Source organism: Carya illinoinensis, chromosome 6, assembly GCF_018687715.1.
Source record: "Carya illinoinensis cultivar Pawnee chromosome 6, C.illinoinensisPawnee_v1, whole genome shotgun sequence".
Classification (NCBI taxonomy): Eukaryota; Viridiplantae; Streptophyta; class Magnoliopsida; order Fagales; family Juglandaceae; genus Carya; species Carya illinoinensis.
Window position 1 is genome coordinate 4136109 of NC_056757.1, and position 14097 is coordinate 4150205.

The 14097-nt window shown below is 31.8% G+C and overlaps 2 protein-coding genes across 5 annotated transcripts; both read right to left on the reverse strand.

Moving 5' to 3' along the window:
• Window positions 1-1220: 1220 nt before the first annotated feature.
• On the reverse strand, window positions 1221-3205 carry LOC122314341 (B3 domain-containing protein At4g01580-like). The gene is made up of 3 exons (XM_043129859.1): window positions 2764-3205; window positions 1785-2357; window positions 1221-1577 (listed from the first exon to the last, which is right to left on the reverse strand). The coding sequence occupies exons 1-3, from the start codon at window positions 2911-2913 to the stop codon at window positions 1329-1331; spliced, it is 972 nt and encodes a 323-aa protein (XP_042985793.1). The 5' UTR covers window positions 2914-3205; the 3' UTR covers window positions 1221-1328.
• A 338-nt stretch (window positions 3206-3543) lies between these two features.
• On the reverse strand, window positions 3544-7698 carry LOC122314339 (B3 domain-containing transcription factor VRN1-like). Of its 4 annotated transcripts, none has more exons than XM_043129858.1 (4): window positions 7571-7698; window positions 7184-7344; window positions 4166-4708; window positions 3544-4098 (listed from the first exon to the last, which is right to left on the reverse strand). In XM_043129858.1, the coding sequence occupies exons 2-4, from the start codon at window positions 7328-7330 to the stop codon at window positions 3823-3825; spliced, it is 966 nt and encodes a 321-aa protein (XP_042985792.1). In that variant the 5' UTR covers window positions 7331-7344; window positions 7571-7698; the 3' UTR covers window positions 3544-3822. The 4 variants fall into 4 exon arrangements, with proteins under 4 accessions (XP_042985792.1, XP_042985791.1, XP_042985790.1 ...); XM_043129857.1 differs by having other exon boundaries at window positions 7530-7652; XM_043129856.1 differs by lacking the exon at window positions 7571-7698 and having other exon boundaries at window positions 3544-4083; window positions 7184-7523.
• Window positions 7699-14097: the final 6399 nt, after the last annotated feature.

Consider the following 14097-nt stretch of genomic DNA (forward strand, 5'->3'; position numbering starts at 1 on the left):
AACAAATAGGGAAAATGCAACATGTAATTAAGAAAAATTTACTTCTTCACGTATCAATTATTGATAGGTTGAAAACCATAAAATTTGAATTTCAAAGAAAACCGGCAAAATAAATCTTGTAAGAACATGCAGCACTACTCAAAAAATAGACAATCCTTGTAGGTCGTGGATAGCCAACTTAGGATTATCTCAAAATAAATTATGATATAACAATCAGAGACTTACTACTAATTTCTTCAAAAAATTATATATACAAGTCAATATATAGGATACACTTTCATATTATTACATGTCATAATTTGATTTGTAAAAAACATAAAATTAAATTATTTTATAAATTGTAGCTAAATGCTTTCAAATTATGACATGTAATGATATGAAAGTGAGGTGAATGATGAATGCCTCTCATAAGAGGATGGTGAATAATGATAGCTACTTTTACCCTTAGATGAGGGCCCCCATCCAATACCTTCTTCATCTATATCAACTTCTACCACCTCACCCACCATGCTACCAATATGCACCCCAACATCTCTTGTCATGCAACCAAGAGGAATATTGTGGAGTTGAATCCAAAAGAATTCCTTATTGAACTCTACATCTTTTGGAGCAGATTTACCATCAAAAGTATTAAGCCATAGTAGATTTTGATCAAAAAACCATGGTATGCCTTTTTGAACTTTTTGTAGATCCTCATCATTCTGAAACTCAATTAGAAACATATTATCACCCACCTCATTGAAAACCACACCACCATTCGACTTCCATACCTTCACCATCGTGGCCTTAAATGCTTCCCTGTTGATGAATCTCTCAGAAATAACCAAGCCAATCAAACTTTGTTGCCCATGCCTCCTCACCACTGCATTAGTAGTGATGTCAATAGAAATCTCTTTTTGTTCTGCCTCAGTCAACCTGAAGCTACCCCACTTCTCCAAACGCAACCATAATGATTAGTTTGAAAGTATTTGTGTTCGAATTATGTTTAGAAAGGAAATGAGATAGGATGAGATGAAAAACTTTTCCAAACATCTCCAAGTCTCCTGTTTTAATTCTTGTAAGTACCGAGTTGTGTTGTTAGGATTTTTCCTTCATTTACATTGTTTTCTGTCGTGAAGGGGTGTTGGAATTTCCCTACTTTGTACTGGTGAACATAATTTGCTACTCGCATAATTGCATTGCATTTTGTGAATGCTTGCCGGAAATTTCGCACTATTTTGTATCATGTAATTGTTCCTAAACTTCTTATTATTAGGCTGTTGATAACATGAAATAAGTAGCAAGCGTCCATATTCCGAAAGTAGCTAATAAGTACACAATTTACACTTTCAGGCAACTGGAAGTATTGAAACTTTCAGCACAACGCCATTCTTCTTGATCAGCTCAAAGACACAAGCATCTCCTATTTTTAAATTATGGGTTTTACAAAATGCATTCCATCCCTTCCCGATTCTTGAGGGCGCGTTTGTACCATTGGTGCGACGGCACACGCAATGCCATTGCTTTCCTTCACAATCCTCAAGTTCGATAGCTCTTTTCCCGCTTAGATACTTCGTAGCAAATCTCCTCGGCAATGACTGCACAGTAAACAAAGAATACCAACTAATCATACTTCATGATGCAACTTTTATTTTCATTCACATTGCTTATTACCAAGTATAACCCACCAATACCAAGAGGTTGATAGCATATGACCCAGTTTTTCAAATGAAAAACCTGCATTTGAAACCTTCCACCCCTTGTTTAAAAAATTAGAAATGAAAAAAATCATCATAGAGGCTCACCACAAAAGCGTTGGTGAAATTATATTGCCGAAGGATCGAGATGAAATGAGGATTTGTAGGCTTGAACATTGTGGCTGCTTGCTTTGCCTTTTCTTTTACTCTGGACCTTATCATTCTTCTTCTTGAAGATATATCAGAAAAATTTCCCATTTCTCTGTCTTCTTCTTGTTTTGTGAACAACTCATGATCATGTAATTCAGTAGACATTTCATTTTTGTCCAAATTGCGCTGCCCTGATTCTTCTGAACTATCTGCTTCAATGATTTCAACCTGGTTTTCCAATTTTGGATTTTGGGTCATTTTTCCATCTCCATTAGAGGGATACATGATCTCCGTAGCAGTCAGATCAAAGATAATAACATGGAAGTTTGAATCCCCTTCGTATTTGAAGACTAAAAAGTAGCCTTTCTGGATAGAATGCTGATGTACAAAATCCTCCCAGCCATCATGAAACCAAATCTTGTTTTCAGCTTTCTCCAATCCCACTTTCCAACTGCAACCATTGGGAACAGTGAGTACTGCAACAGTGGACAGTTCATCACCAAATTCCCTAACAAATTTTGATGGGAGCCCCTGCATGCAGGTGCATAAACTTAGTAATAACAACTTTACATCGAACCACATAACTCTTTACTCCTAGCCCCTTTTCACCCAGCCCCATTTCATTTCCCTAATTCCTCCTCCTCCTGAGATTTTCATTCACTTCGATTTATAGAAATATGAGCCCTTAGGTAATTTGTTCTGTATTTCCTTTTTGCTGCAAAAAACTCAAATTGAATTCTAAAGCTAATTTGGTTGTGGGCTCAACTTTCGTTTAAGCTACATTTCATCATATTTCTTTGGTTTTTATTGCGGATTTTCTTGTGGGTTTTGGTAGCAGCGTAGTACTTTAGTGTGGGATTTCCGTTTCTCGGCAACCAAACAGAAGATTAAGAATCATTATTAAAAGGATAAAAGCTGAGGTAGTGATGTACGTTACCAGTTTCATGTCATCCATGGAATGGGGGAGTATTATCTTGAAGAAGTGTGGCCGGGCTCTATCACATGACCTCGACCGAGAACTTGACGGCCGCTGACGATCCTTGTCAAAGACAACTCCAGCCCGGCGAGCCCTCGATTTAACTTCCATGGGAAGATTATATCGGATCAAGATCGTTCCCTCTTCAGGACTCGTACACCCTCTTCAGCCTCGCCACTCTCAGATCTCTCTCACGGCCTGCACTTTTCCAAGTCTCGTTCCCTTTTTGGTCTAAAAAATGAAGACCGTGCAGCGTGGCTTGCTCAGAAAAAGACAAAAAGGCGAAAGAAAAAGTTTCCATCTTCAGGTATCGTCCGGTTCAGAGATGTGTCTCTATCAAACAAATTTTATCCGTTCTTTGATCTCTTTCATGACTTCATTTATTTTCGCGCAAAAAGACAGAATTCCATGAAGAGAAGCACTCGGTTCCAAACTCTATATTTGGAGGGATTCACCATTCTCTAAAATCAATTCTAAAAGATTTTAGAAACGGAAAAAATTAAACAAAAGATCGTAGTACTCTTTATAATTTTCTTCCTTTTTCTTAGTAATCAAACAAATTAAGAGGCTAAACAGAAACTGGAGGAACCAATTCCCATTGGCAAACTCTCTCTTCTCCGTATTCTTAATTTATATTGATGAACAGATATCTCATCAAAATCCCATAAAAATGATCAACAGACAACCATCACCACCATTCACTTGTGATTTGTGATTCCGATTATCTAAACTCAAACATAATGATCAGAAAAGCCGCTATAATATTGTTATAATTCTAATCAATGAGCTGGAGGACTACTAATTAATAGTATTTCAGTCGATCTTCTACTAGCGTACAGAGTCTCTGAATGGCGAGGTTCCTACAGATTTTTCGAACAGTCAACAAAACGAGATGGATCAAGTACTGAACCAGTTCCAAAAAAGAAAAAGAAAAAGACTAGATCGATTTCAAACATGCATGAACCTCCCTGATGATCAGTTTAGACAAGTACTTCTTGATCTTAGACTATAAAAGTTAGTTCAAACATAGTCAGCTACGCGAAATATGGAGACCTTAAGCACAGTAGGCATCATGTTGATAAGCTCAAAGACAAAGGCATCTCCTTCTTTCAAATTGTTGCCCCTGACAAATGCACTCCATCCCTTTGCTATTTTCATTGACGAACTGGTCTTGTTATGGTAACAACACATGGCATGCCATTGTCTTCCATTATCAGATGTCTGAAGTTTTACACTTTGATTCAGTGAGAGATATTTTGCAGCAAATTTAGCAGGCACATACTGCATAGCAAAGAACTGCAACTCATCAGCATATTTCAAGAAAGTATTTGAACAACTTGCATTGCATCATGTGTAGGCTCACCATAAAACTTTTTCGTATATTATGGGGTCGCAAGAAACGCACGAACGAAGGATTTTTAGGCTTCAATGTTCTGGCTGCTTGGATCGCTCTCTCTCTTCCTCTACAAATCCTGAATCTTTGTTTCTCGGAAGTGTCAGAAACTCTTTCACAGTCAAATGTTTCTGCATCTTCATGTTTTATGGAAAGCACTACTTTGTTAGACATTTCATTTCCTTGCAGCTTTTCGTGGCTTGATTTTTCTTCATCATCCAGTACCATAATGTCCATTTCATCATCCGCTTTTCTTGATGGATACTGGATCTCAGTAGCAGTCTTGTCAAATACGAGAAGATGGAAAGTTGAATTTCCTTCATATCTGAAGACTAAAAAGTAGCCATTATCTATAAAATGATGCTCTACAAAATCATGCCAACCTTCATGAAACCAAATCTTCTTCTCAGCTTTCTCCAACCCCACTTGCCAACTACAACCGTTGGGAAGTGTGAGTGTAACAACGCTTGCAAGTTCATACCCAAACAACTTTACAAATTTTTTAGGGATTCTCTGCAAAGATCAAATGAAGTTATGATTTCATAATCACATTGCAAACTTTTGCATCCAATTTATCATTTAATTTATATAACAAAAGATGTATCCCTATCTTACACAAAAGGGGTTGGCATACAAATTGAATTTTTAAAATAATTTCTTGTTAAAATACTAACTATGCACGAAATATAGGTGATTTGACATGGTTTGATAGCATTATTAATGCTTAATGCTAGAAGCCACTTAGGGGTTGTTTGCGAGTAGTTTTCATCTCATCTCCTTTCCAAATATCATTCAAATATAAATATTTTTTTATTTTAAATTTTCAACTTTTTCATCTAATAATTACAACTTTTTCAAACCTTCAAAAAAAAAAAAAAATCAAAATCGACTTTTTCAACTCCCAAAATAAAAATAATATTAAAAAATGATATTTTAAAAATATTTTAACTTTATAATATTTTATTCAAATTTTTCTCTATCATCTTCTAAAACCCAATAAAACATTATAACTCAAATTATTTCATTAGTATTCACAAACAATTTTACTATTATTTACATATTTCTCATTTCCTCTTATTCCCTAAGCATCTTGTATTATCTCACTATTATCTCATTCTGTAATGTTAGTTGTAACATCCTAAAGGAAGCCAAAGTGACATCTGAGTTTTAGTAATCCAAAAGAATTAGTCAATGATACAAGTAAAGATCCATTGAGAGTAATATTATAAAGAGTAATAACTTCTCCACTTATATAAACTTGTCTAAGTTCTTATCTTTATAACTAATTTGTAAAGATACATATAAACAAACTAAGATGTTCATGAAATTTAAACCGAGCTTGATTCGATTAAACTTATTTCGGTTTGATTTGTTTATTAAACAATTCAAATTGGAATAAAATTGACTCCACTCATATAAATTTGTATAAGCCCATATAAATTGATTGTTTTCTTTATGTTTTTATTATTTTTAACTACATAATAATTAAGAACACATAAATATTTGAAGGAAAACACTACTTTGTCTCCCAAAAGTGACCACTCTATTTAACCGCTCGTCCAAAAAAATATTTTTTTTCTTAATGATTAAGGAAGTAATTTGTAGTATATTGATATATTTTTTATTTTTAAAAATATTTAAATATATTCAAAAATTGTAAAAAGAAAAAGAAAAATAAAAAAGTTGAAAAATGAACTAGCAATCAAATGGAGCAGTGTTACTCAGCAGCACTCATATTTGAAAACATGAGGAGAAATACTCCTTCTAATATAATAAAGGAAGTTCAAAACTAGTTTGAATATACTAAATTATCATTATGAGTTTTGCTATATACAAGTAAAGTCGTGTACGAATCTGCGTACCAATACTGATTCTTTTATATTTAAATTTTAAATTAGCACTATTTTCAATAAAATTTACTTTTTGACCAACCACATTAAATTGGTACATATATTAATACACAGTTATGTTTACAACTAGATTTTTCCTATCATCATACAAGTTATATAAGATGTGTGTATAAATTGAATATGGTTTATCTACATTTATAGATCAAGTAATAGAAAATAAGGAAATTAAGCATCATATGACAAAGTGGTCCCACCATTCATTAATTCTCAGCTAAAGTAAACTTGAAAAGATTACTGTGATCTTGATAGATCATTATCAATAAACTTAAAGTATATAAATGCACTGTCAGCTTTTAAAAATTAAAAACATAATTTATCACCATGCAATGTAAACTAAAAGGATCCTGCTACATCCACTTAGCACGAGAGATGCTACCGACAATGATAAATGGCTTTTTTTATTGATTTTTTTTTATACGTTGTTTTATATTTTTAATTTTAAAAAAAATCACAACATTTTAAAAAAAGTATTTTCCTAATCATTAAATAAAAATAAAAAAATTGAATCAGTTGGGTTTCTTCCTTTGGAAGACTAAGCACTATCCAAACTAAAATATTTAAAAAAAAAAAGAAAAATGATAGTTACAGTCATATGTTTACAAATATCGTACAGTCACTTAAAAAAAAGAAGAATTACATGACCCATATAAAAAATATTAACTTTTTAAAAATATCCTTATTATTTTTTAAAGTAACTACACGGTATTTACACACACGACTGTACGTAGTATTAGTTAAAAAATAATTTTAAAAAGATTTTTTAAACCAACCAAAAATTTAGAGAGAGAGAATACTCAAGAACCAAGCAATCCATTGCTATATATATTAATGCTGCATATCACAAAATTAATCAGTTCATAATCAAGAAATGTGAATTTAAATTAAATAAACCCTGCAAGATCGTATAATTAATAGAAAAGATTCCGTCCTCATGATCATGCTTTATTTCCAGTCCTACCGTCTTGATCCGAAGGTCAAAATTAACACTTGATAGATCGGAAACAGGGCGCATGCATGTTAGACTAGAACTAAACAAGCAAGTCCTTGCGATATATATATATATATATGCATTAATTACCAGTTTTTTGTCGGCCATGGAAGAAGGGAGTATTATCTTGAAGAAGTGCGCCGGTGATCTCCTACTCACCACAGAACTCGACGGCCGCCGGTGATGATGATCATATTTCCAGTTGGGGACCAGTGCTGATCTACTCCGGCCAGTCATTAGTATATTATTAGCTGACATGCATGCAAAGTACAAAAAATCCAACTCAGATCACAATGGCCGTCGACGGTGGTTGAAAATTGAACATAGATTAAGGGTTGATTGCGATTAGAAAGAAGAACATGATGAATAATGATAATAAGGATAATGACAATAATAAAAAAGAGGGGTATCACGATGCATAGAAAAGTCACAAGACCTATCGACAAGAAATTGATGCTTTTAAGGACATGTGCATACTAAAAAACAGGTGTTGGATAATGGAGATCGCGCGTGCAATCGTTGTCTTGAGTCTTGACTCTTGACGTACGTTTCCTTCATTCTGAGGTTCGGACTTCGGACCTTGTAATTTGTAACGTTAAATCGATGTCAGACTGTCAGTACAGACCGGAGTTATATGAAAAATTCTTTACATTATATCGATATCTTTTATTTTATTATATAAAATCTAACACGTTTATAATAATTAAATAATTTTTTATTATATAATAATAATAAATTTATTATATCTTACGTAATACAATAAAAATATAACAAGGGTGAGTTACTTCTATTCGAGTTTTATTATATATAAGTAAAATTGCATATTAATCTGTATATTAATACTGATTTCTTCGTACTTAAATTTTAAATTAACACTATTTTCAATAAAATTTACTTTTTATCCAATCACAATAGATTGGTGAACATATTAGTACACAATTATTCTTGTAATTAGATTTTTTTCTTCCATTTGCACAGTACCAAACTCATTCAAACGGTAATAACTTGTTCGAACAAGAATAATGTCTGTTCAAACGAAAATAGTGTCCATTCAAAAGTTTTAGCTCAAACGTTTAAATTTCGGTAAAATTTGGCTGATATTTGAAATGATTTACTTTTTTGAAAATTTATCATTCGAACAGTTTATTATATCCATTCTAATTGTGTTAATTCCGTCTGAATGGTACCAAATCCATTCAAACAATAATAATTTGTTTAAACTAGAACAGTTTCTTTTCAAATGAAAATAGTTTCCGTTTGAATAGAAATCGTTTTAGTTCGAATGGTTAAATGGTTCGGTTTGGTTTTTTAGATTTTTCATCTCAAACATAAAATTCTCATCTCATCATTACAACTTTTTCAAATCCATATACAAAATATAATAAACAATTTAACTTTTTCTTAACTTTTTCAAATCTCAATACAATAATAATATTAAAATATAATATTTTAATATTTAATCTTAAAACTCAAAATTCTCATTTGAAAAATCTCAGTTGCCAAGCAGAATTAGTAAAATTTGGTCGGGAGTGGAACACTAATTTTTTGAGATTTTACGATTCCAACGCTTTTTAGCTTGTTCGAACAGTCAACAATATCCTAAAAAATATAAAGCGCCCCAGACTTTAAGAAGTTTGAGATATTTTTTAGCAGAAAGAGAACTTTAGGGGATATTCTTATGAAGTAAGGAATTAGAAGACTTATTTTTTCTTTGAGTTTTGCTACATACAAGCACAGTCGCGCATTAATCTGTGTACCAATACTGGTTTATTCATACTTAAAATTTAAATTAACACTGTTTTCAATAAAATCTACTTTCTGACCAATCACATCACATTGGTGCATAGATTAGTGCACAATTGTGCTTACAACTATATTTTTCCTTTTTCTTTTAAACAAATGAGATTTTTTTTTTTTTTATATGCATGTTTTCTATACTCTACTAATTTCTCTTTTTTGTTCTTAGGAATACTTGGTGCTTAGAAATCACTTTTTTGGTTTGTATTTGAGGTATTCTTACATAGATTTTATTCTTGTTTTCAAAATTTTTTTAAATATATAAAAGCTTGTTGTTTTCTATAAATGTTGTTTTTGATTTTTTGGTACCTTAAGATGTTCTTTATTTTTATAATATTATTTATTACAAATTCTAGATGCTTGGTGTTTATATTTTGTAGGTTTTGTTCTTGGAAATATATATTTTTTAGGCCAATATTATTATTTAGTTTGAAAATAGTATGTGATTCTAGCAAAATATGTAAGATGGTGTTTAGATATAATAAAGTTTGAATGTTATATTTTGGGAATGAAACATATCATCTCTAATTAAGAAAATCTTGCAACTAATTGGGCTGAAATATATGTGCAAGAGATTTAAGTGTAAGGAGTTGTAGACCCACAATAATAAATGTTGTTGGGTGTTGTAAGAAGTATATCTTTAGCCAATTTTGCTATGGAATATTTTTATTCAATGATGTCTCAGCTAGAATGATCATTAGATGCTTGAATTGCTAGTTCAAAGAGAAAGTTGGTATTGATTGAATTCTATGTTTATTAGCATAGATCATGTATTTGCTATTTGTAGAGGACTACTTTTCATATATGCCTATAAGGCTATATATCCAAGTTGTAGACACATTTGAGGTGATGATCCCTTTTGTATGAATTTGATCTTTGTTGGTTAAGATGATTGAAGTGATTTGATGCAAAATTGGAAGTGTTTCCTTTGACAAAAGTTGTGTGGGTCTTTGTGCTTTTCTAATTAGAAGAAAAGGTTCTTTATGAATAGTCTGGTTTAATATAAATTGTTCATTTAATTATTTACTAATTGCCTCGTGTTTATGCGAATTTTTAGGGATTGCTCTTAGCTACAAGGGAACATAAAAAGTTCAAGACTTGAATATCCTTTAGTTGAACAAATTTGGGAAGAACAAAAGTACTAAAGGTTCAAATGTGGTTGGTTTCATACATTCCGCATGTTCAAGGGTATGTAATTTGTGACGCCCCCAAATTCCGTTTGGGATCGGACGGACATTTGAAGCGTCGAGACATGCAACACAAGGTTACCTGCCCCCGTTCATGGCATATAAGATGCAATGTTCCTAACATGCATATAACATTATGCAATATTCGCAGCGGATAATTTTTTTCTTTATCAATACTATGCACCAAATTGAAAATATCCCAAATGCTTAAAACATACTTCATACATAAAGACCCATTGAGTAGATCACAATACTAGTCCAAAATGGTTATGATCCAAAAAATACTAAAGATGCAACTCCATTGTACAAGTAGTAATTTACGTTAACTATTATATTAACATTGACGTCGCACCATCGCTTAGTCAACTGTGTCTAGTTGATCAGCTCCTGATTCTCCTTCAGGTCCTGTAACAAGATCTACCATTCGGGGGGAATGGTAGTTGGGACTACCAAAGTGAGATTTGATTACAAATCTCAGTAAGTTAACAAAAAAACTTCCACACAAGCTAATGATGCATGCATGACAGTAAAAGCATAAATGCATAATCAAATTCATAAGTAATTAAAGCATAACTTGGCGTACAACATAGCATAATTGACATAACTTAAATTGAAACATGAACTGAACTTGACTTGACATGAACTTGATCTGAAACTTGACTTAGCATGAACTTACTCTGAAACTAGAATTAACATGAAAAATACATACTCCACAGTTGTTGTGGCCCCATGTATTCTACACATTACAATGCAGTTAAATACATACTCCACAATTGTTGTGGCCCCATGTATTCTACATAAACTTGACTTAACATGAAAAATACATACTCCACAGTTGTTGTGGCCTCATGTATTCTATGTGTAAATACATACTCCACAGTTGTTGTGGCCCCATGTATTCTACATAAACTTGACTTAACATGAAAAATACATACTCCACAGTTGTTGTGGCCCCATGTATTCTACGTGTAAATACATACTCCACAGTTGTTGTGGCCCTATGTATTTTACACAAAATTGATTTAACATGAAAAATACATACTCCACAGTTGTTGTGGCCCCATGTATTTTACACAAACTTGACTTGAACATAACTTGAAATACATGACCAAATTGAGATAGAAACATTTTATACCATGGCATAACATATAATAGACAACATATTTAACATGACATACTTGTAATGTACAGTAATACATGACAGAATATATTATGTAACAGATAAAAATTGATGACAGAATAAATTCTGTATAATAGACAATTACGTGATAACTTGGCATGGCATGACATATATGATAACATACATACATACACTGTAGTTCCTTTACTTAGCACACATACACAGTAGATTGCTAGTAAGTTAAAAGCTAACTTACCTCGATCTCCGCTTTTCTTATAAAACTTCAAGTGCGATCACGAGGAACTGTAATTAGTGATTCTAAAAGTTAGAACTAAATCACTAATAATTTGAAATATGGAAAATACTAACTTAAAGAGTAAAATTTTCATTTTACTCTCTACATGTGGAAAAATGACCGTTTTACCCATAACTTAAGGATTTTGCATACTAACTCCAAAAGTTTCCAAAATTTACATTCCTCATGTAAATTTTGTCCTAAACTTAAATATCAACTCAGAAAAATTTAAAACAAAACACAACTATGAAGAACACATTATGACCGAAACATCCATAGGCCATTTCCCTTGATTTTTGTTGCAATTTCTTCCAATTTCAAAACTCATGCTTAAACCAAAATTTTGCAACAAACATCTTCCAATCCTAAGTTCAAAATCATACTTAAAACATCCATTTAGAAAAAGCTAATAATTAACACCAAACTTTTTTTGTAAAAAGATCCAAGCACTTGAATCACAAGTTTTGACCTTAAATCAAAACATCTCCAAGAATTTCAAAAATCAAATCTTACTTCTAACATATTCATAATATCATCCTAACATCAACCATGCTTTAAATCATCAAACTAAAGTCACCAAAATCACAAAATAACATTTGGAGTTTTTGGTTTTACACTTAGTCCAAAAACATAAACTTTTTCCTCAACTAGTTTTGATAAATCTCTTGATCTATGACTTATAAATATATGATCTTCAAACCAAACCATTACATGGTTTAAAAAGATGTCCTAAAACATATACAAGCTTCTAATTCAAGATCACATGGTTAGAAATTAACCAAAACATAAATTTAGCCAAGAATATCCACACTTTGGCTTATCTGAATATCTCTTTACATAAAATTTCATATCCTTGAAACTAACATCAAATATCTTCAAAATAATAATATAAGATGTATATAAGATGTTTAGGATCCTCCAATAAAATTATCAAAGTCATTAGAATAGGTTTAGACCACCAAAGAGTTAAACTTTCTCAAAACAGAAACTGTTTTTCCTCTTCCAGTTTCTAAGTTTCTAAATCTAAGAACATCTTTCATCAAAACCTTTAATCATGTAAAAATCCTCAACCAATAGTCATATATACATGTTAACAATACTCCATAAAAATTTCGGACCAATATCTATCCATTAGCTTGGTCAAAAACTCCAAACTATAACATATTCTCCAGTTTACCTCCCAGAATTACCTTTCTATAGTTTATACAATATTTGACTGACCAAATGATCTTCAAATGGGGAAAATAAGATATCCATGTAAACTAGACTAAAAAAGGAACAACTTATATGGAGGAGACTTTATGATAAAACACTTACAACAGCTTCGAAATTGGCGTGCAAAATACCTCCTAAAAGCTGTCCGAGAGAGAGTGTTTGATAATCTTTTATTGGAAGGTGTAATTGAAGATAATTTCGTGGGGAGAGGTGGCTGGAGATAATTATGGATGAGATATGGAAGAGATGAGGCTGGAGTTGAGAGTTGAGTGTAGTTTTCTCCTACCCAAAATATCTATAAAAGATTATCTCATAATATTCTATCCAATAGTATCTACAAAAAATCAACTTAAGATATTTTTATCTAATAATATCTATAAAAATCAACTCAAAATATTTTTACCCAATAATATTCATGAAAATTATCTCAAGATATTTCTTTTTATCCAATAATATCTACAGTTTTAAACAGACGTTTTGACCGAAAATATGAAAAAATGTTATTGCGCCATAAGACTTTAAATAACCCTCCGAGTCTAATGGCACAAACCATAATACATTTTGACACTTCTAACTATCTCCAATAATCAAAAACACACTTCTGATACCATAGTAAATAATAACACTAACTATGTAGTTAGACAAAAACATATATGATTAATGGATTCGTGAAAACTTATGGGGTTTTCACGAGGTTCCTAAAGTTAATAGAAATTTCACAATTGAATTTCTAGCGGGCTGTTACATAATTGATTGTGTATTTCTCAACCAATTTGTCATAGTTAAGACTTTGAGAGGATTTTATAATGAATATTTTTTTGCAACTTTTATGTTACTTTTTCTGATTTTATATGACTATTTGCAACTAGGTGGAGGAAACAAATCATTTTAAGTTTTTTAATTTTACATAAAAGTATTTGCTGGGAGATCTGTTTGCTACAATTGGCACTTTTGATCACAAATCCTATTTCCTGCGAGAAAATTTCATCAGATAGCATTTTTGCCACCAATTTTTTCGACGCAAATGACCTTTTTAATCATGACAAATGACTATTTGCGACTAGTTCTCTAAAACAAAAATCCGTTCTATTATTTTTTCTATTTAGAAAGATAAAAAAAATTAATGGATAACATCATCATCTCATCCAATGAGTCCATTGAGTCTTGTATCCAAATCTACAGCCTTATGAAATTTGGATGAATGTCATTTCTCTGGCATCAGACCCTTCTTCAAGGGAAAAAAAACAAAAAAAAAGACAGATGACACCAAATCAACATGAACATGGGCCTGAGTACTATAGATAGTTTTATATATATATCATTGTGCTATACAAGGTAGTCTATATATAGGAGACCAAAGGTTAGACAAGAGACTGAACCAATGCGAGAC